At 38.3% G+C, this 23,372-nt stretch overlaps 1 protein-coding gene across 1 annotated transcript in view; it reads right to left on the minus strand.

The window, feature by feature from the left end:
* The window catches only part of LOC139946712 (BTB/POZ domain-containing protein 7-like), a 47,693-nt gene that overhangs the window by 22,456 nt on the left and 1,865 nt on the right, over positions 1-23,372 (minus strand). Inside the window, exons 2-6 of the mRNA XM_071944368.1 lie at positions 4,572-6,559; positions 3,329-3,537; positions 2,543-2,618; positions 1,764-2,071; positions 1,068-1,245 (exon numbers count right to left, since the gene is read on the minus strand). Coding sequence (XP_071800469.1) covers positions 1,068-1,245; positions 1,764-2,071; positions 2,543-2,618; positions 3,329-3,537; positions 4,572-5,829 — 2,029 coding nt within the window. The 5' untranslated portion in view covers positions 5,830-6,559. The remainder of the gene's footprint in view (positions 1-1,067; positions 1,246-1,763; positions 2,072-2,542; positions 2,619-3,328; positions 3,538-4,571; positions 6,560-23,372) is intronic.

A 23,372-nucleotide genomic window follows, 5' to 3' on the forward strand; every position in this document is an offset into this window, starting at 1 on the left:
CAGTTTTGAGTTTAACCCCCCTGAACTTTTCAGCGGCCCTTCCATGGCAAACAGACAAACACAAAACATTGTTGTTTTGAGAAAAGCAAGTACAGAGATGAATGTTGGCTCGCTGAATGACTAATAGGAAATAAATAGGGCGTTAGAAACAACACAGCTACATGTTTTTTCTACCCATTGCTTGCTAGTTTAAATCTGTCAAAGTATTCAAAAGGAAAGGAAAAGTCAGTGAAACAGACGTCTAAAACAGAGATCTTATAATTCACAGGCCTGCTCTAAACTCTACTTAAGTCACTTAAAGAAAAAGTGCACCTTTAGTTTTCAGAACTGTTTGATTGTTCCTATGTAGATGTTTACAATTGTTTTAGATTTTGAGCTGCTGCCAAAAATCTGGAGCCAATATGTCCAAGTAGGAAGAATAATCCCTAATTATTAGAGGAGACATAATCTGAGAAAAGTTACTAACAGTATTGCTTCTCAGATTTAAATTTTTGGCCATAAATCTGATATCTTTTTACATAACCACATTACCTCAAAGTTAAAGGAACACGTTGCCTTGGATCGGACGAGTTGGTCTTTGAAAAGTGTTTGTAACCGTTTTTTATAAAATGCATATGGTTGGAAAGATGTTTTAAAAGTAGAATACAATGACCCACACAAGTTTGTCTCGAAATTGCGTGGTTTTCCTTCTACTGTGCGAACTAACATGGTCGGCCATTTATGGGAGTCAACATTTTGACCCCCATAAATGGCCGACGTGTTAGTCGACGAGGTAAAATGAAAACCACGCAATTTCGAGGCATGTTTGTGTGGATCATTGTATTCTACTTTTACAACATCTTTCTACCCATATGCATTTTATAAAAAACGGTTACAAACGCTTTTCAAAGACCAACTTGACCGATCCAAGGCAACGTGTTCCTTTAAAGGTTGCTACAAATGCTTTGTACTATCAAAAGCTGCTGTAGGCTTCCAACCAACAGTTTTTATTGCCATTCATTTAAAGAGTGATTACCAAACGTATACCTTCCCTTTGAGGTATCGATGGAGACTTTGACTATACTTACTTGGGAAGGAGCTCTTGATGAGGGATGGCGGGCAGGACTGGGAGCGATTCATGTGACCCTCTGACGAGCACTCCCCTCGCTCTTCCAGCATGTAGAGGGCGTCGGGGACGTACGACATGCGCATCCGACGAAGCCTCACCGAGTCAACATCGGATACCATCTGCTCTTCTAGGATACTCTGTATGACACAAGATAGAAGCAAAAAATAGGTAATGGCCTGACGTTTCGACCCTAGCAGAGTCTTTCTCGAAGGCTAAATGACAACACAACAAACATGAACAGATAACTAAGTGTCCTTTTGGTTGGTAAGCAGTTTGTAACAGTTAATTCTGTTTTTCTCAATGAGATAAAAGTAATTACAGTTTGGTTTCAGTACAGTGAAGCACTCTGTAAATTTTCTTTTCTTCTTATGTCTCAATCAAGTGCACCGAAGTAGCTCAACAATATTATCAAGCATTTTAGGTTTCTGTTTACACTACAATGTGACTAACATAATTCTTAAAGGGATCGATCAGACTACTCTCCCATTGTCATACAAGCCTTTAAAATACATATTTTTAATACATTTGTTTATGAAAGTTGCCCAAACAAAGCTTAAAGCCACTCTTGGTAAGAGGCTAATAGAAGAAACAACTGTATTGTATTTATTGACCAAACTAACAGTGGACAAACCGCCAATTACAGAGAGTCATGTACCTTTGCCTCCTCTACATAGGGAGTGAACAGCCTCGGACGAGGCTTGGAGCGCCTTCGCTTCCCGGATATCCACAGATTATGTTGAGATGTCTGATCGTCACCAGGCAGCATATGCGACGGAGGAGTTGGAATGAGCCCTCGCTTGACTGCGCTGGCGAGCGCCTCGTGACTGCGTGGGATGATGTGATCTAAGCGCACCAGTGGTAGGAGGTCGCTGATGATCTCGCGGAGTTCACGGTTGTCCAGGTCACGCCTCTTGATGCCCTTGCGGCTGACGCTGTGCTGGGTATTGCTTACTAAATTTGGCTCTGGAAAGATAAAAATTCATTTTACATGAATGAAAGTTTCTCCCTTTTGAGGGCCCAATTTCATATAGCTGCTTAGGCACAAAAAGTGACTCAGAAAAATAATGCTAACCAGAACAAGGTTACCAGCCAAAATACCATAGACATTTTCGCAAATACCAATTGCGCAATCGCTAACTGTTGAATGAGGTGGATGCACATCTTGTAGCGATCAAAGTTGACCACTAGCTAGACCAGCATGCACCTTATTCCACACCTAACATGCACGTACCGAGTATTTGCGATAACGTCTATGTCACATGTCGGTTTTTCAGTCTAAATACTTTGCTGTGCAAAATTGCTGGACATAATCATTTCCCGCAAGTACAGCTCACTTTGGGAATGATATTTTTCCCCTTAAGCTTAGTGGGAAGTGCTTCTCTCTTCCTTGTGATGAATATATTTATTTCCTCTGGAGGTAACATGAGCACTTACCCCTGTCTTCCATTCTCCTAATGAGCTGATGCTCGCCCCACTTCACGACGGCTTTCAGCACCTCTGCCTCGCTTGCCTAAAGACATACAATGTAACCACACAACAGATGTTAGAACAAAAATTATCATTATGTGTTTGTACTTAACACTGGAAAAAATAACCACCTACGCAAACCTCATTTTTTCACATTGAACACTTCGAAAAAAATTGTTGCCGTTGATATTCATTTGAAGTTCCATTTAAAAGTTTATTTAAAAGTGTGTTCATGATCAAGCTGTTTCAAAATGTTTAACAAAGCATGACATACAATCTGCACTTAATAAACACATACATGTAACAATGAAATACAAAATGTTGTGAGGAGATTTAAATACATGTGTAGAAGAAGGAAGTAGTACCCCAACCCCCCTATCTCATTCTAGTTAAGGATATCATCAAGAAAACAAATGCAAACCTATTCAACTGAAAAAGGGCGGACAACAAATCACCTCCTAAGTCCAAAGCAGTTTTAACAAAGCAGCATGTGGCACTCCCACTCACCCCCCCCCCCAATAGTGTGTTAGCCAGAGGGGCGTCTGGGTGTCTTTTTCAAACCCTGTTTTTAAATTTGGAAACCCTGTTTTTGTCATTTTTGTGTATGTATTGTTGGTGAACAATTTGGACACCCGGGCCTAAAATTTGGATCAAATTAGGACACCCTTTCACCAAATCCTGGCTGAAACCTTACTGTTCCTCCCCCAAAAAAAACCAAACCCATTTCTCCCCCCACTACCAACTCAAACCCACCTGCAGGAAATCTGACTTGATGGCTTTCTTCAGCAGGCTCTTACTGAGATCAAAGAGCACCGGTGAGGCGATGATATTGGAGAACTCTTCCCTGAGGAAGTGCATGGCCTGCCTGTGGACCCAGCGGGAGCCGTGAGGCTCGGAGCTCCAGTTGAGAATGGAGACCAGGTTCTCTGCACAGAGAGCGTTGGCCAGGGTGTCCTCACAAGCTGAAATGGATTGAATGAAGCAATGTAAGGAAATACTAAGACATTGTGGCTACCTCAATGCATGCGATCTATGCATGGCCGTAGCCACCAATTTAGACAGAACCCTATTAAATCGAGTGGTTTAATTTTGTTGAAAAGGTGTTATTATAAAATTTTGTAAAATAAGACCATTAACTTGATAATGATTACATGTATCTACATGTAAGTGCTTCTTCGTTGTTAACAACTCCATATGCACAAAGACCAACTGTACATGTTATGCACTCGCTGATTTAGTGATACTTTGTTTTACAAGTTCTGTGCTTTAAATTGAAGTGCTAAACAAAACCAAACCTATGGTAAATTAATGAGGTGTTATTACCGGATCATTACGCCAAATGTTAAGTTAAGTTTGACAAAATGTTGCTTAGCAGATATAGATTACCAGGTTGTTTGTGACTGCATCCGAACAAGCTTTACTTTACAATTTGCTATCGAATATTTACTGCTACAACAGTCATAGAAAATATAAAGTAAGGAATTTCTAAGCATGAACTGAACCCATGATAGTCACCTTGGAATTTTTGTTACAAACTATGGCGTAATGTTCAGGCTTTATTGGAAGAAGAGGAGATTAGGTGAGGTTTGAGGTAGCACCGTGTGTAAATCTCTTTTTGAGTAGTGTTGGCTCTGAACAGCACCAGTGGTTGACAACTCAATGTTTTAATCAGCATGCTCTTAATGTCTTCATGACAACACAACGTTTTGATCAGTATGCTCTGATTGCTCCTGAGGACGATCAGAGCATACTGATCGAAACGTCGAGTTGTCAACCACCGGTTCTTTTCAGAACCAACACTACTCAAAAGAGATCTACACATGGTGCTACCGCAAACCTCACCTAACTATATACTCCCAACATGCAAACTTTCAAACCTACTGAAGAAGAGGGGAAGCAAAACATCTCCTGAATCCCCAAAATGAGATGAAAGAATCATTTAATATTTGTATAAATTTTTCTTGCACCTTTATCGATGAGGTTTGTTTGTGCTCACCTTGTGCCATAGATCCCAAATCCAGAAATCTTGCAATCTGATACAATTCCATAGCCATCTCTACCCTGCTCATGGGCGCCTTCCCAGACGCCATGGCCTGAGCCTCCCCTAAGCTCCCTACACTCGGACTATCTGGCAGCACTAACGACAAATCCAGTACATCCTGGTAGATTGCATACAATAAAACCTGTGCATATTTCTTTGGTATGATCGAGTCGTCGAGCACGATCTTCGTGGGACCATGAAACGTTCTTTCGATGGAATCCTCCCCGGTCCGCTGCCTCTTCTGCAGGAGATTCCGAAAGAACGGTGAGCGAGCTGCAAGGACTGATCGGTGGCATCTTAGCGAGCTGGTTCTATGCGGCATCGGCGGTGCTGCAGCTGCCTCAGGTGTCACTTCAGTTTTGTCCAATTCTAAATCAGATGAGAATACAAGCACAGCATCTGTGAATTCTCCCGTTTCGAGCAGTCGACGGAAGTCGTGTTCCAGGGGACTCGGTGTGCCGAACTTCTCCCCAAGTTGGATGAGGGTGTCGAGGCTGTCTAATCGTGAATCCTGCGCAATGAAATCTCCAGAGTACAAGTAACGCAGCAGGGCAGAGAAAGTGTTAACGCTCACACCGCTCACTCTCAGCTTGATCGGCACTTTGGCTCCATAGTGAGGGTACTGAGCCATGAGTTTTCTGAAGTAAGGACACCGACAAGATAGGATGGCTCTATGAACGGGGAAAACCGATTCGCGGAATATGAAATCAACGTCAGAGCAGAACTTGAAATCGTACAGGTCCGATAGATCATCTTTTAAAGACGTGGTGCTCGAACGTGCCAGATCGGTTTGTATGGTTAATTCCTTGAGGGCAGCAAGGGCATCATATTCCTCAACAAGGGAGTATACGTCCAGTGGGTTCCATGCGGAAGCCATTTCCCGCATCGCTCGCGCATGATCCAACGATTTGCCAGTCCTCTTTTTCCGTACAATTCGTTTTTTCAAAGACGCCAGGCTAGTGGTCTTCTTCTTCTTCTCCTGTTTGACTACCGGTGCCGGGGTCTGAGACGGAGGCTCTAAGACCTCATCACCTTGGAGATGAGGATGATGACGGTAATGAGGTTGTTGTTGTTGTTGTTGACGCTGGCGAGGGGAGGAGGAAGGGCCAGGCGCGTTGGCTCGAGGTGGGAGCGGAGATGTATCACTGCCGCTCGTCCCCCCTCCATGATCCCTTCTCTCTGGCTCCAATGACGATGGATTGCTACCCATCATGGAGTTTGTGTTCAAGCTTCTTGAGTTCACTTATAATCTCTCCAAAGTCTCTTTAAGAAACAATGAACCTCACATCATAACATTTGCATAAATCACATTCTGAAACTGTTACACATGTATCACTTGTTTTGAAGGTAGAGCAGTTCTCCTCAGTACAACATCAGGAGCCCTACATAATAACACCGTCTCTTTACAAGGCAGCTTAATGTATGTTTTATTCAAGTTCGATGCCTCTGATCAGCAAATGCACAGCTTACATGTGTGCAGCCTGGATGTGTGTCGGTATATCAAATACTTGCAAAGCTCAATTCATCACTCTGAGAATATCCACACATCAGCGAATTATGCATACATGTACGACGACAAGAACACTGTAGATTCACATTGTCATCAGAACACACTTCAGAAGTTTCTCGAATTGCTTATTACATCCAAGGCTATGAAGACTCGCACCTCTCTCTTGGGGTAAGGGGTAAGGGGACAACCCTGCATAAAACATCAGCCGCTGCTCATGGCATGGCAGTCAAAACCCATTCATAGTAATCGGATATGGTACGAGTTGGGGGTGCAGGAATAGTAGATGACACTATACACCAGGGTCCCAGTGGTCAGGATCTCTATGCCCTCAGCACTGAGTCATAACGAGAAACGTACACGCTTTTGCCGTGGTGAACTGAAAAGCTTTCTTCCTGGGCTCTCCTTCCTGCTGGCGAGGGTTGACTAATGCACACTGCACAGGGGAATAAATAAAAGAGAGAATTGACAATAATTCTGGTTTAGTCAGCGTCTTAAAAAGATGTGGAAGTGACTCTACCATATGGGATTAGTATTATAATGCCACGTTAGTCAACACTTGCCATGTGACCTGTATTTGCTTTGTACACATGCGATAGTACAGTATACAAAATAACTCATTCACATGTAAAGTAATTGAATACATCTGTTGTAAATAGTACAGTACATTACATACATTATACATGACCATTTCTATCCTAAAAAGTGAACATGTAGGCCCTACAGATGTACAGAGGTACTTAAGTACATTATTGACAACGTCCATTTTGGCATTGCCAGGATTTGTCCTTAACTTTTTAATTAAGAAACTAGTCAGTGGGACGAGTTAGCTTGTCGTTTCACTGGTCACCAAGCTTTTTCACTAGTCCACATTTAATGTGTGATCTTTTCTCAACACTGAACTCACCAGCTGGACCATCAAGAGAATTTTAAATGGTCCTCAGGTCAACATTTTAACTAGCATTTGACAAGTGGACCTTTGCTGAAGAACAATGTTGATTTTTGTCAAAATCTGTAGTTTTTGAATGGTTTGTAAAAAAGAAAACAAAAAAAAGTGAAATTAGAAGAACAAAAAACAAGCTTTGCACTTTCTTCTACTTTGTATGTTTCTAATTTTGCAATGTTACATACATTTCATGAAACTTTTACAAGATGCATCCTCTTTTAGGCGATAATTTCACTTCTCTTCCATTAATGCTTTAAGATTGCCTTACTAATCTACAGTGCAGCCCAAGTCACTTCCATCAGAAGCCTCCATGCACTATGTGTATTCCAAAGCAAACTGAACATGTAGGAAACAACAGTCAGAAGGAAACATTTAACCAATGGATACACAGCCTCTAGAGTTTCTGGCCTAACAAGACTCTGTGGTCGAGTCTGTAATTGGAATAGCGCTAGCCCTGATTAGATTCCCAATATTTTCATATCCTATACACCACGCAGAGCGGTAACCGCAAGATGGTTAAGTACACATACATACACACACACTATTAAGTGCCACAGGTCGCCAAGGTAGTGAGTTATGTTTAAGAACTTTGGGTCCACAAGGACTCTTTAGGCTGCACAAATGAAGATATCATGACACCCACCAAGTGTAGTGGGTACAAGTTGATTGTAAATCATGTGGCATTGGAACTTGCTTAAACATGAGTAACATGACCCACATGTTTGCACAGTGGGCTAGAGATACTACCTTGGGAAAGTTAGTTCAGCTACAATGGTAACTTGAGCACACTAGTGTTTCCTTTACATAATTCCTTAGATGCCCGCTTTTCTACGCATGCTCCAATCATGGAGCACCTCCATGCTCCAACCATCTTTGACACATACCTTGTGTAAAGGTACAATAAAATAGTAACTGAGACTACATATAACCGTAGGCCTATAACTTAACATTACAATCATACCACAAAGGGACCTGACTATTTTCCCTCTGTTAACATTTGACTGGACTGGACACATGACATTATAATAGAGGAAGGCATGAAAGGTCCAACCATACATGTAGACTTACATATGTACACCTACATGTATGTATGTACTGTGCAAGCTCAAAGTGTTAAAAATGGAAAAGATAGCTCTGTGCAAGCTCAACGTGTTAAATGGAAAAGATAGCTCTAGGCAGCTTCACTGTACATGTGAAATACTTGTAGAGTGTGTGTCACTGTCAGCAATCACAGAGGAAGAGTTTAATCATGGATGAGTGAATGATAAGTCCAAGGACACATTACCCTTCCCCCAAGTACAAGTACATGGTTCAATTTCCAATTCGTATTTAATCTATCTTAAAAGATCAAAGAAACACTGGTGTATGGGTCCACTAACTTATTTAGTAATGCTTTTTTGCGGAGTCTAGGCTAAATAAAGAATGTTGTGGTCATACATAAACATGTGGAAGTTAACACCCATCTACAGTTGGAAGGGGATTTCCGAATGTACGAATTGTCAAAACATCGTCCCCCAAAGATGGTGTCCTTCACATGAGGAAGCCCAATGGGAACTGAGTGTGTACATGTTGATTTCAAACCACAAGCTGACAACATTGTTATAGTTAAATGCGTATTGCGTGCATGATGAATGTTCTGAGCAGATGTGAAAAAAAAAAAAAAAATGCAGGAAAGACTACAGGACTTGCAATCACAAGGTTGTGGGTTTGAATCCTACCGAGCTACATGTATTGTACCTGTCTAGTTTTTGAAGTCACAATCTTCTTGATTCATAATTCATAATCATATTCGCTAAACCAATGTTTGTGTGAGAGAGATTTGCTATTGCCAGCTTGGTGTTTATATCCTTGTGGGAGTTCCCTCGATGGGAAAAATCATTTTAGTAAAAATTAAAAAAAATAAAAACCAGCAAAAATGTGTGTATTTGTAAAGAACATTCACAATATTGTGTACAAAGAACATCTCAGAGGAAATAATAATGACACTATAGTGACGAGAACAATACACTAAGTAGGCACCCGGCTCTTTCCATGAAAAGTCCATGATACACTAGTAAAAACATTCCTATGCCTGTACACAATTGTTAGTTTCCTGCAAACCATGGCAAACAGACCATGGAATGGCAGTTACCCAACTCGCTATTCACACACACATTCACAGATGCACAATAATGTATGATGAGCACGCAAACATAAAACGCAATGCACCATTAACCACAACTGCTTTTAAAACATCTTGAAAAACTTTCTTCTAAGAAACACGCTCACAGGGCTTAATTCATTGCATCCCAGCCCTTCTCACACAAGACACGTCCACATTGAATGCCCCTGGGCCACTGCACACGAAATCCATCAATTCACTGTATTAGAGAAATGTCTGGTACTCACGCATGCAGGCATGTGGGATTAAGACACGGATATGCTTGCATGACAATAATGGGTGCTGACACTGCACTGGGCGTGATGTTTACCGCCAAGAGTATTAAGCTTATGTGTCAACAAAATCCCCTCGGATCAAATGAAAAATAAAACACCATTGAGATTTTACATGAATGTAAACCTGTTGCTCTTTGGAGTGAGTTCTAACATCGACAAAAAAATTACATGGAAGTTAAAGGTACACTACATGAATGCACATTTTGTTGTTACCTGTTTATTTCTACTCCTGTTAGGTAATCACTGTTCAAATTAATGGCATTAAAAATTTACACGGTCAGAAACTTAAGCAGCTTCTGATAGTGTAAAGCATAGTGAGAATCATTTCACTTCAAAGTAATGTGGTTAAATACGGAAAAATATGTCAGTTTTTATTCCCCAAAGTTTAAATCTGAGAAAAGTTACTGTTAGACACGTTTCTCAGATTGTATATATTCCAATTACGAATTATTTTTCCTGTATCGATGTTCTGCTCTGGATTTTTTGCAGTATCTCAAAAACATGACCAACTTTTGAAATAAAAATTTAACAGGTTAGTTTGAATGCATTGTAACGATATATTTACATTATAGTACATTTACTAGGATAAAAACAATCAAAAATGGTCCAAAAACCAAAGGTACACTTTGCATTTAAAGGTACACATTTTATGGACGTTTACTAAGAGTACATAATTTAGGCCTATTCCTATCCTTTGATTTTAAATTTACATGTTTAAATGTAAATTTATGCATCGTAGCGCATAATAATGTATTCAACTGAAAATTTCATCACATTGAGTATAAAAAAATCACCCAGGATTATTGTTATTGATTTTATGCAGATATTTTTGACACCTTGATGTTGTGTAGCTGTAGAGAATATTTCTGCATATAATTTATGGTTTCAGACAAAAATATTATTTGTCATGGTACTGTAATCAATCATGCACCGGCATTAAATATGGTTATCTCTCAGATTATGATTTCACTGTATAGTTTTTCTCTCTCAAATTTGAACAACGTGTCCATAAAGTTAAAGATGATACCTGTACGTATGTACATGTAATAATCTAACAGTGAAAAATCAGAAGAAAATTGATCGTATCACCAAGGTTGCCAGCAAGATAATAGGTTTCGAAGTAAAACCCATGAGAGAAATCCTAGACAAACAGTATGTAAATAAACTGAAAGTTATAACCCAGGACCCAACTCACCCACTTCACTCATTCATTCACATTCTCCCAGCAGGAAGGTACCGTTCTCTCTCTACTCGCACAAACCGGTTCAGACTATCTTTTTTACCCAGTGCTATTCATCTTTTTAACTCACTTTTTATAAGGCAACTTAGTAGTAGTTGTTGTTTTCCATTTTAATCAGTGATGGTGAGATTTTGATAACGTTTCTCTCTTTGTAAAACTTGAACTAGCCTATTTGTTGCTTATATTAATTTTTGTAATTAATTCTGTGTTTTTAAAATGTAATGTTTTTTGTTTTTCTATAAGTATCAAATTTGAATCTTTTTAGTGCACACAGGGAAAACAATTTTCACTTTTTACTTAAGTAATCTGTGATGAAATAAATAAATTGAATTGAATTGAATTGAATTGAAGTCTAACAGATATAATATTATTTGGTTTAACCTTACATGTACATCGATGTGTGTAAAGAAACTAATTTGTAACTGAATGGTTGGATTTCATAGGGTGTTCCCAGCAAGGCCGATCCTTCGTTCTTGTGTGGGCAAGTGGGCAAGGCAGTTTTGGAACAATGTATTGGAACATTTCAAGGGGCACCAAGGCAATGACCTGGGGGCAATTGCCTCTCTGAAGTATCGGGCATGTTGTAGCATTTTAAAATTAAAAACTTCCCTTTAAATTCACAACCTGTCAGTTATCACTTGTACTCTAACACCCCATGCAACTATGCAACTACTGTACATCGACTCATGGCTACAGTTGAACTTTTAAAGTTGTGTTGGATGTCCAAAAGAATTTTCACTATATACTTTTTTTAAGGCATAACCTGTCAATTATCATTAGTATTCTGACACCCTGTAGAATTATACCTCCACTACGTGGTTGCAGTTGTGTTGACAACACTTTCAAAACCATATCCGTGACATTATTGCAATGTTGTCACAGGCCTTGAACTTCATCCTTGAAGGGTCACAGAAATTTCCCTCTGGTAAGGGGCACTTATGATGAGGAAAACGTAAATTTATATTGGAACTTTGCAAAGGGTACCGCAGCCAAATAAAAGGGCACCACGGCAAGAGTTAGCGGTGGGTTATTTTGAGGTCTGTATCATGTCTGTTTGCACACAAAGTGAGGAGCATACTCACACTACATACAGATGATCTATAATATGAACTAAATATTCTGTGTTTTTTCATTATCTTTCAAAACATGTAAACAACCTCGTACTTCTGACCCTTGACAACAATATGAAATGTCTACACTCACAAAGTCTATCACAAGAGCCAGTAGGTGTTAGCAGGCCAAATAACATGCATTTTGGAATGTCTAAATATATGACAACTGCTCTTAGTGCAAGTACATAGTCCCACTATACACAGTTCTATATTATAGGTTGAATATTACCTGCTACTGTATGAGGTTCTTTGGACAGAAGGCACATAGATTTTTTTTTGCTCAAGACACCGCCTGAGCCTCTACCCTTAAATTTTCAATGTTAACTGGTTTACCCTTACGTAAAAACAAGATACAAGCTAACCAATTATTTTACTGCATTATGTACAATGTGTATTTAGGTTGCACAGGAAGCAAGCAAAGTTCAAGGATTGTGATTGCAAAAACAGGATATTCACACGGTGTACATTATACAGTGTATGTCCACTACAAGTAACGTACTAATTGGAAAGACAAAAACATACAAATTACAATAACGCTGCGCGGTTAAATACTATACATGTACTACACTGTGCTACACCAACCCACAGTCCGATTTGACTTACAGAAAAAGAAAAATACACTTTAGGGAAACAGGTTTGACAGCCAAAATATGTACAAGGTCATGTACATTACAAAAGAATACAGGCAATTCTATGATAATGTTCCAACAGCAGTTTTACATTGCTGAGCACTGTTTTCGAAGTAGCAGCTCAATGCTGGGTTGTGGTTGGTGGACTTGTAATTGACTGACTGTGCTCATTACTTAGAGTAGAGCATACTTTATGTTAATTAATATACAGTACTTAAAACATGATTGACATACATGTACAATGTACACTGTACTGCACAGCACAAATATTCAGAACAAAATACATAGTACAACAAAATGACTGTAAACAATTCCTACGTTCTGTGTAGTTTGGGACAGCAAGAACTCAACAAACTACGCAGCAAATAACAAACAGTATTATATAAAAACGTACAAGACACAAGAATTGCACAAGAGTCACAAATGAATGCAGCACACCATGAATATTGACTCGAGCCAGATCATATCAAATGAGTGTGAAAGAATTTCTGGGCTGAAATCCAGCCAGCCCTATGGGGGAATTGCTGGAGAAGCATAGTTCAAAACATACATAGTACGGCTACGTCAACGCTCCCACATGTTTGCATCAGAGTCTCCCCAGTAACCAACAGATATCACATTCGCCATTCGATACCCATCCCTGGGTCATAGGGAAATGAGGTTTTTTTTTTCTTCTCTTGACAAAAAAATAAAACACCCTACAAAAATAATAATTACTGGACACACCATGACGTGTGTATTCTTTGAAATGTCATGGATAAGGTTCAGTGGAAATATTCAGAGCACGTCCATCCACCCCAAGTCCATCCAGGTTTCTCGCAAGCCATTAATAATAAAATTCCCTTAAATAAATACCTCAGAGAATTTTGGGGCAAGTGTATTTGTTATCACCATACCATGTATATTTTTATAGGTAGCTATTGGTCCTAATATGTAATATACCAATAACTTGTATTCATGTCCACCTAAAGGTGAATTCACTTTTGAGTAATTATTACAAAAAAATATCTTGGAAACAGCACAACTTCAATTGGAATCTTGCCATTTGAATTTTAAACTCAAGATGAAGGCAGTGTTACCTGTTACTGTGTTCAGACCATAGAGCAAGGAGCTGGTCCTTGCTCTATCTAGATCAGATTGTTAGAACTTTAGAAACCGTTTCTTTTTGGCAGTTTCCCTTTAAAACAAAACGAGTATCAGTTGGAAACTTTCCAGATCTTCAGTAAATTGACAAACAGGTCTGCAAATGTGATTGGTCTGACCATAGATCATAGGAAGTAAAAAAATATGAATTTAAAAGGTGTATGTGTGCCAATAATTACACATTCAAACTTTCTTTGTACACTGTAGATAGGCTTGCATCAGACACCATACTAGACCCCCAATCAATTGTCACATATCAAGGATCAATATTAATCAATAGGGATAAAGTCAGATACCACTGAGCCACTAATCTCTTTAAGCTGTATAAAATTGAAGGCTATCAATAAATAAACATGGGGGAACATGGAAGAGTATGGGCTACTCTATTCACGCCTGGATTTTCACATGTGGAGGGCCAAGGGCCAAGGACACTTAATGAAAGAGGGCACCTTTAACAGATCAGAATGTTTTAAGGGGGCACAAAGGCCAAGACTGGGGCAACAACAGCTGTCAGTTGTTTTCAGTCAACAAATTTTGTTCGTCTTCTCAAAAAGGCATGGAAAAGCTTGATTCACACTTCTCGCGAATGCAAATTTTGATGTCACAATTTTGCAACAAACAATTCAGAAGAGTTGAAATGTGCTCAACTCCTGCAAAAAAGTCGCAGCAAAAACATGGTTATGACGTCAAAATTGTATCACATGGGGTTTAGGCATATATAGAGACCAAACTTCATAGTTGCTTTTTCAACATAAATTAACTGATAATAAATTTCTGCAGGCAAATGAGCAGGCAACCAATTAATGTCAGTAAATATGGTAATGGCATGGTGGTTTGCCTATTCGAAAAACCTTAACTGGTAAAGTACAACTGTTTTGTGCTTTAAAACAAGAGGCTCAATAAAAGTGTACGCTTGTCTTTTTACTAAAGAGTTGTTGGGTTCATACTACGGTGCCCTTGAATTCTGTAAAGTGCAAACAGATTAGACAAATCCCTTTTGTCATTAAAACCACATCAGCTATGTCTTGGATAATTGCTGGAGCAGACACAAGCGAATTAGTTGGAAGACATAAAATGTGAGTTGTACCATGGTTGCACTACCATGATTGTACAGGTACTAGAAGTGTGTATTAAGTTTAAAGGTAGTGCAATGAAAAAATATATCTTGCGTACTTTTGGTTTGCTAGCAAATTCGCTTTGTAGGGCATACTTAATTGGACGTACACGTATAATAAAGTAAACAGACATACAGCCTACTGTCAGGTATTTCACATGATTTAACTTCTGCCCTAAAGACAGATTTTAACATTTCAACGACCATTGTGAAGTACTGTCTGGGGCGTCAAGTTTTTATGGAGGTATTTATGCTTAAAATATATATGCAACCACACACAGTCCATCTAACTTTTAGTTCATTCATTCTAACTTTTAGTTCAAAATAAGTACCTTTTTTATTATTGTAGGTTAACTACCTAGAGTACATGTAGATGTCATAATATAAAGGCTTTAAAATAGAGCCACCCTTGCACTAGTACAAGGGTGTTTCATGAGCATTGTACATACACTATTTAAAAAAATATTTCAGAGTTTAGTACATTTCACATGTAATATTTAGCAATTGCAAACATTACAGCAGTTTGAGATGTGTCCAACCACTCTATATTGAAAATGGGTAAATCTTAAAATCAAACATTTGCACAAAATCCAAGGTTTAATTTTGTCCCCTCACGCCTGCAAACCTATAACCCAAGGTTTTTTAATTTGTAAACATACGTTGTCACAAGTCACATCTTACATAGCAACATTGATATTAAGTGCCACATGTACAATTGAGCAATTGCAAATTCACAAATAAATCTTAAAATCAAACATTTGCACAACATGCAAGGTTTAATTTTGTCCCCTTATGCTCAGATTAATGCCTGCAAACCTATAACCCAAGGTTTTGTTTTGCAAACATACATTGTCACGAGTCACATCACCCATGCATAATTCCAGTTCAAGAATATCAGGATGCCAACAAAATAATAATAATAATAAATAGTATTAAGCTTGGGCGATATCGATTTATTTTATTCACGATATATCGCCGACAATATATCGCGATATTCGATATAATCGCGATTAATGAAATTTGATATAATCAGTCTTAAAACTCACAGTGAAAGTTGTAGAGAGACAGTCATAGCATAAGAGAGGTGTTCTAATGACCTATTCTTCTGGTTTTACTCCAAACCTATGGGGTGCAAGATGTCTCAGCTAGCAAATACATCACGATATTTAATCGATATATCGATATATCGCGATATACCAAATCCATCCGATATCGAAATCGTTTCCAAGTTAATATCGCGATATTCGATAATATCGTGATATCGCCCAAGCTTAAATAGTATCCATAACTTCAGATCTTCTGCGTTAAATTATAATTTCAATATGTGAGTCATCAAGCCAGTCCACTACCACACCGCCGCCTCATAAGACGATCAGATAGATATTGATTAGCTAGTGAGAGTTGATGGTCCAGTTAATTGCACGCAAACACTCTTGCATTCAATCCTGGCTACCCTTTAAATTGATGATTTTTTTTTTTATATAGATTGTGTACAGGAAATCAAGGTGATTTACATGAGTGTGTGTGTGTTATGACTCTTTGAGTTGAAAGGTTAAGTCAAACTTCAAACTGAATTACGTTTACCATATGACAAGCCACTTGATTGAAAGAAAATATTCATTGAGCATGAATGTCACGCATACAGACTTTATGTAACGTCATCGACTGTATGTTGTGCATAATGTAAAAGAAGCCTGTTACGCTTCACAGCTCAAAAATTGCTGCATTAATGCATCATCCGTGTGTATTTATCCCAACATACAATAAAGCACTATTCAAGCTGTAAGGTTTAGTACAAAAACATGTATTTGAAAAAAAAGTGAAGACTTCACTACAGCGGATAACAATAATGCATAAAATCATTGGAAAATGTTTGTAATGTAAAAAGGTTCCACAATGCATTCCATCATGTCAAACTCAGTAAACATGTAGGACCATCATTGTAAAACTACATTAAATACAATGTAACTTGTGTGTTCAAAGTGAACATGTTATTTGCGTGTTTAAAGGGTGTACAGAGGTGTTTAGAATTGCTGTCAGATTTTTGGCCGATTTGACCCCAAAATTTTGATTTAAAAATCAGTATGTATTTTGATGTGGGTCGAGAAAGTTACAAGCTTTCATTTGAGCCATTGCTTGAAAAAGTCCGCCAATTATTAGTAGCAGTGAAATAAAGTGCTCAAAAATTAGTTTTTGTCGGGACACCGACAATATATCACGTGACCAATTCTTATGTGTTTTATAAGAAACGTTTTAAATTTTTAAAAAAATCTATTTTTTAATGTTTGGGGACAAAAATCTGACATAGCATCTTTAAATGGTGTACAGAATGTGTACAAATTGAATGTATACACAGTGAATGTAAAATCATTTGAAAATCTATATAAATACCTGTATAAAAAGTTCCTGCATTCCATCATGACAAACTCAGTATTAGAACCATTGATGACCACCATTGGAGAACTACCTCACCAAATACCCACATGTTTGTGTGTACAGTACAGGTGTAGCAAAATATGTACAAGTACAAGTACATTGCATTTCAATGTACACTGATTTCATATACCACAACTGAGCTACTTCCAATTTTATCCAAATGACCCAACTTGACCAAAATCCTAAATAAATCAGTCACTGACCTCTTGGGAGGTCGGGATCTCATTATGAAAAGACAAGAGCCACCTGCCTTTGGCCAGGGTGCTAAGGGTAACAATGTCAGGGGGTCACTGGAGGATCAGTTTAATTTAGAATTTTGTACCTGTATCAACAGACCTTTAGCTGAAGGCATTTTGTTTATAATTAGATATTGGTATTGGTGGGCAATGTTTTGAAACGTGTGAAAAGTTCCAGTCTATAAAAATATTAGCCCTGCAGCGTTGTTTTGTATGTTGGATGTTGGAGTGGGGTGGGGGGGGGGGGAGTATGTACTATAAGATCAAGAAAGTTAACAGGGGTAGAAATAACAAGAGATTAAAACCTGTGTAACTCTTGCTTTAGAATAATAAGATAACCTAAGGGCACAACCCACATTGATGTTATAAATGTAATTTTCAAATTCAGGCCTTGAACTTCGTTTTAGAAGACGGTAATTTTTCTTCTGTAAGGGGCACTGCTACATGTACAGTATGGGGAAATTTAAGGTTGTGAATTGTATTTGAACCTTGCTGAGGGCACCATAGCAAAAGCAAAGGGCACCACAGGGATTGCTGTGGTGCCATTGGTTATTTCGAGGACTACAAATTTATCTCAACCAAAAAAGTGATCAAAACACCCCAAAAAGGAAAGTGATTTGAAAGAAACACAAATAAGCTCATAATGTTTGTACAGCCATTCAAATATACACAGCACTCTTTGATTTGAATCAACAACTCAATGATACTCATAATTGTGACAATATATCACCAAATGAAAACAAATCTGAAGTCTGACCCAAACATTGAAATTGGGTCAGTCAAGACGCTCCAATAAATTGGTTTACTTAATTGTGAATCTAGAACCTAGGGACATCAACAATAAACTTGCTCAAAGAAGGCAGAGAAGAAATAACAAATGGCCGGCCTTTTGTAAATCAAATGGACCAAATTGTTTCTCATTTGGCAAGACTTTTCCAATTGATCAACCTCTAAGGTACTGTTGTAAACTGCTTTCCATTAATGGACTAAACAGAAGTGGGATCTAAGTTGGAATGTTGATCCCTTCTCAGAACTAGAGGTGAGAAGGGAATGGGGAATGCTGCAAACTCGGGGTCGGTTTGGTTTAATAGGTCAGGCAGCTATTAAAACATCGCTTTCCATTGGGGGAAATATTCAATTTAGAAAAATCCTTGAGAAACATGTACCCTCTACAGAGCTACATCAGCTCATTTATGTAACTAGAAAACAGTGGGCAGGAAGAGAAGGGAATACATGGTTGAGAGCTGGCTACACAATTTATCAATGCAGGGGTCAAATTTTGGGGTAAAAACCACAAGACTGCAGGGATTTTAGCTCAAAATGTTTACCATAAGAAATCTAGGGTAACTTTAGGTGATCGGGCATTTCTATACGCCGCTCCAAATCTTTGGAATAATCTCCCACCTTGCATTAGACAGTCTTCTTCACTTTATTTAAATCTAAGTTAAAACCCATTTGTTTACTTCACTCACTTAACTCATTCTTGCTCTGTTTGTGTATTTGTTTTTTCATATTTATTTTATGCATTTTTTTGTATTCCATGTAATGCGCAGTAGAGTATATTTATATAGGTATCTGCGCAATATAAATGTCCGTATTATTATTACCATAAAATCATAGAGCAAGGACCTTACTCTATGCACAAATCAAAATGGTATGAACAAGAAGAAAAAGAACCTTCACAAATCATGTGCCTCCACAAAAATGAGCCAGAAAATTAATCTACCATGTAAATAAAAATGAAATGGCTACAGCAACTTCTCAGAACTGTTTTCACACCGTCTCACAAAGTGAGCCATAACTGACAATAAATGATTTTGAATGCTATGTGATATAGAAAAAACAGGGCTGGCGCCTGATCCAGATGCGATTGTGAATGAAAATGCAATTGTGAATGAAAATGCAATTATGAAGAGCTTAAAGAAAACAAATCCAGGAATGGACTGCAGTAGAATTTAAACTGATTACACAGAGTCAGTGCCAGATGTCGTAATAGAAGTCATAATACACAGCTGAAAAATCTGTCTCTCTCTCTATCCCCCACCACACTAACCCCTCCCACTATCTCGGACAGTCAGTTTGTCGCCGATCGACAGTCATTACTGAGATGCATCTTGAGGACAGAATTCAGTCCCCCACTCAGGCCAAGTCTTTCAGGAATGAGAAAAAGCTGACTCATCCATTAGCCTAGTAAGAAACATGTGTATTGTACATCAAGCCCCGTTACACGTCAAGACACTTGCCAATAATCTTGAGAAGAAAATGAAGAAATTTATTGTCACCCTTTAATTTCAGCAAAGCAGGGGGGGGGGCTTGGGGTTATTGAAGGACATGTTCACATAGTTAGTATACCGTGAAAGTCAAATTGATTTTGTCTAAAAACTATAACGGGAAGTAAAAAAATCGCACAATTTACATTTCAGAGGAGCTAGTTATTTACTTGTAGCCTCAAGGGTTATTTGGCATTAATATGTAACACCCACAGTAAAGAATGATTTAAAAGCCAAAAATGCAAGAGGCTGATGACTCATTTGGCACTCTGTATAACAAGCACTATGTGATGGATACCACTCGGCTTCATCACAGAGTTTAAATTCACATACCATGCAGAATGTGAGGTAGCTTCAATTGGCGAATGAATAAATGTATTTTAAAATGTATGTTTTGTACATAGTGTATTTGCTACACACTTCAAAGTGCAGTGTACAGTGAAAGCCAAACACCTTCATGTTGTACATCATTTAAAAAAAAAAAAAGTGCTGCTGCTTTTCCAAGAGTTTGTCAACAAAACATGAACACGTACAATGTAGGCGTATTTTATTCATCATTTTAGAATTCACACTATTGCAGGGTAGCATTTATCATCACTATCATGTACACTTGAGTGAACATGTTCATGATCCTGCACTAAATACATGTTATGAAAATAAATACAGAAAGTGCTATGACTGTGTGCAACTGAACTTTGATCCAAAAAAGGCATTTTAAGCTCCAAAAGAAAAAAAATGTTAATGAAATCTGAATATCGGGAACTAATTTGTACTATTTGTTTTCTTTCTTTCAATCACTATAATCCAGTACAGTGATTTATTAAATTTAATTATTTCACTCTGATCACATTCCACACAGTATCATCTGACGATCAGATCAAATTCCAGTTAAAAACACACACAATGTTTTTGTGTATAGATAACTCCTTTGAATATCAAGTAAGGAAAACGATAACGCATTATTTGCAGTAACATCTGTTATTTTGTTGCCTGCTCATCAATGCATGCATTATGCATTTTAAACAACTGAGACTTCTTTTCCAGGACTATTAAAAACAAATGAGGATGAAGAATGTCACTTAACATGTCTTATTGGAAAATCATCTGAAGAAAAGAAAGTTGTTGAACCCATTAAGAATAATTTAGGCCTACTTGGGTAGATTTTGTAAACACACACATCTGAGGAAATACTTGGGAGGTAAAGGGTTCACCAATGCTATTTCCCAAAGCTATTGCCTCTGACATGTTGTCGTTTTGAGAAAACAAAGAGTACTGAAGGATCTGATCAGAGTGAATAATCAGCACAGCTTTGGTATTTTTTTGTTTTGTTGGTGCTTTATGGGGTTTGGCTACTTTGAGGATTACAGTGATGGCAATAACAAATGTATAGCCAATTTGTAGACATAATTGCTCAAGTTTACATTGAAGTACATAATCAAATTAACATGCTTCTCGATGACTTTCTAATCATCTTTGTAATCAACCCCGAATGTACTGTTTGAATACACAGAGTAATTTGTAGTCAATTTTAAATCAAATGCTTGTAAGTCATCTTATATTTCTCCCATTCAGATCATTATATTGTCTTTAAAAAAACCAGCAGGATTGATCTCTGGCACAAACAGAGACAATTGGCTCTGCTGCCCCTGGTCATTGGCTTGGTGCCCCTCAAAATGACTGAAGTTCCTCATAGAAAATCATTTTACCAAGGAGAAAGGTGCCCTTGTCCTTTCAATTAAATTGAAGCATCAGGCTTGAAACCGAGGCCAAGTGGGTCAAAATAGTATTCAAGTACACTGTGAACTTACTGAAATGGACTCTACATTATATGCATGGTTCATTTATGTTGAGGGCACTGTCAGATCCGATGAAGCAACTTGGAGGAATTTTCCACCATGCCAAGAGGCTGTTAATACTATAATACTAATTGCCTTGGTGCCCCCTAGAAATGTTACCCTGTTAAATGAAACACTACCTTGCCCCACAAGAGTGAACCATCATGCCTGCATTATTTAGCTCTTGTGTGCCCAAGTGAATGTGCATAGGGATAAATTGTAGTTGCTCTTTCACAATTCAGTGAAATTTTTACACTAAGTGTTGTCTGTCAGTAACTTTTGAACCTTGTCAGGTATGGTACATCCTCCTAAGGGGATTTCGTACCCACACGATGTACAGTCTAGACCTGTGCAAGTTTTGAGGCACAAATGCAACACACTTATGAACCTGTTACAGCAAGCTATCAATCAACTGCATCCATAAACAGGTTATTACTGATGGATTCCTTACAGTTCATGCTCCTGTGATTGCCAACAAATATCCGATTAAGACCCGCATACCCAAGCGAGTGCTAAACGCCATCCATCGAGTATCGCCATTCCGAGGTCTGTCCAGCAACCATAATTTGAACCAAATCTTTAAGACATCCTTTCATCAGTGCCTTTTATGATTATTTATCCTAGTGAGGGCCCCAGGACTGGAGGAGACTTAACAGGATGATAGGGGTGAAAGGAGACTACCACAAGGCTTTTATTAGCTCCCTCTGAATGTAATCGCGGCATTGTTTGGCAACAAACGCTTAACGTGATTGAATGTAATGGTGGCCTGACCTACCTTAATAATACAGAGACCATTTCAGTGTTTGTATTGGGTGTCTTGGAAGAGATGACAATTATGCAAAGGAAGGCCTTTCTATTCGTGAGCTCTGTCAACATTTAGGCATGACAAATGTCTTCTTCGTGGTGCGACTGTTTTGTTTTGTGTGACCATGTGCAGTGTACACATGTGTACAAACAGCAGAATCTGAATGCATCACCTCTCAGATAATGTTTTGAATTTACATTGTATGCAAGGTTAACTGTTACAAATTACAACGAATTAGGCCCTAAATGTAAACGCCATGAACACTGTTACAAATTTTGAAATGAGTAGGACGTGCTTTTTATACTTTGAACTAAAGTGAAAATACATGTTGAAAGTGTCTGCTGTACGTGTCGATCTAAACAACCAATTGTTGTTAATTACGAACTGTACATTTAAAATAAATAGTTTAGAAAATTCAAGCAAAAATTATGATACTCAATTAAGACAATTGGTTCATATTATAATATGAGAATATGCAGTGATCATTGTAATGTAATAATAATAGTGTAATTAGTTTTTAGAACAGCGCTTTATCTACATGTACGCGCTTATGAAACCCTTTTATGAATGTTATACAGGTTTCAAAAGTGCTTATGGCGGATTCAGCTACAACTGCTAGTAACACCAGGGCATTCCCTTCTCTTGGTGAGTTCTCTTGGTGAATAGTGTATACTGCGTTATTAGTTCTTTTATGTGCTTTATACAACACATGGGACTAACAGATTAGTGCCCCATCTGAAGGTTGAAGCAATAACGGTTCATAAGTGCCTTGCTTTAGAACACAAACTGTGTCAAGACTGGGACTCAAACCCCCTCTCTGCTGATCAGAAACACCAGAGCTTGAGTCCAGGGCACTTCACCACTCGGTCACGTCACGCCCAAATCAGTATTTGTAGATTCAACTTGTCAAACTTGTTAGCTGGAAAACCTGTCAGTTTTGTTTATGTAATGCAAAACGCTGGTTGAATTAATACAACCCCACCCCCCCACCCCCAGATTGAGTGCACATTCTGAAATGCTGATCTCAGCAGTGCAACTTACAAATAA

This window comes from Asterias amurensis, chromosome 1, assembly GCF_032118995.1.
Source record: "Asterias amurensis chromosome 1, ASM3211899v1".
In the NCBI taxonomy this organism is placed as follows: domain Eukaryota; kingdom Metazoa; phylum Echinodermata; class Asteroidea; order Forcipulatida; family Asteriidae; genus Asterias; species Asterias amurensis.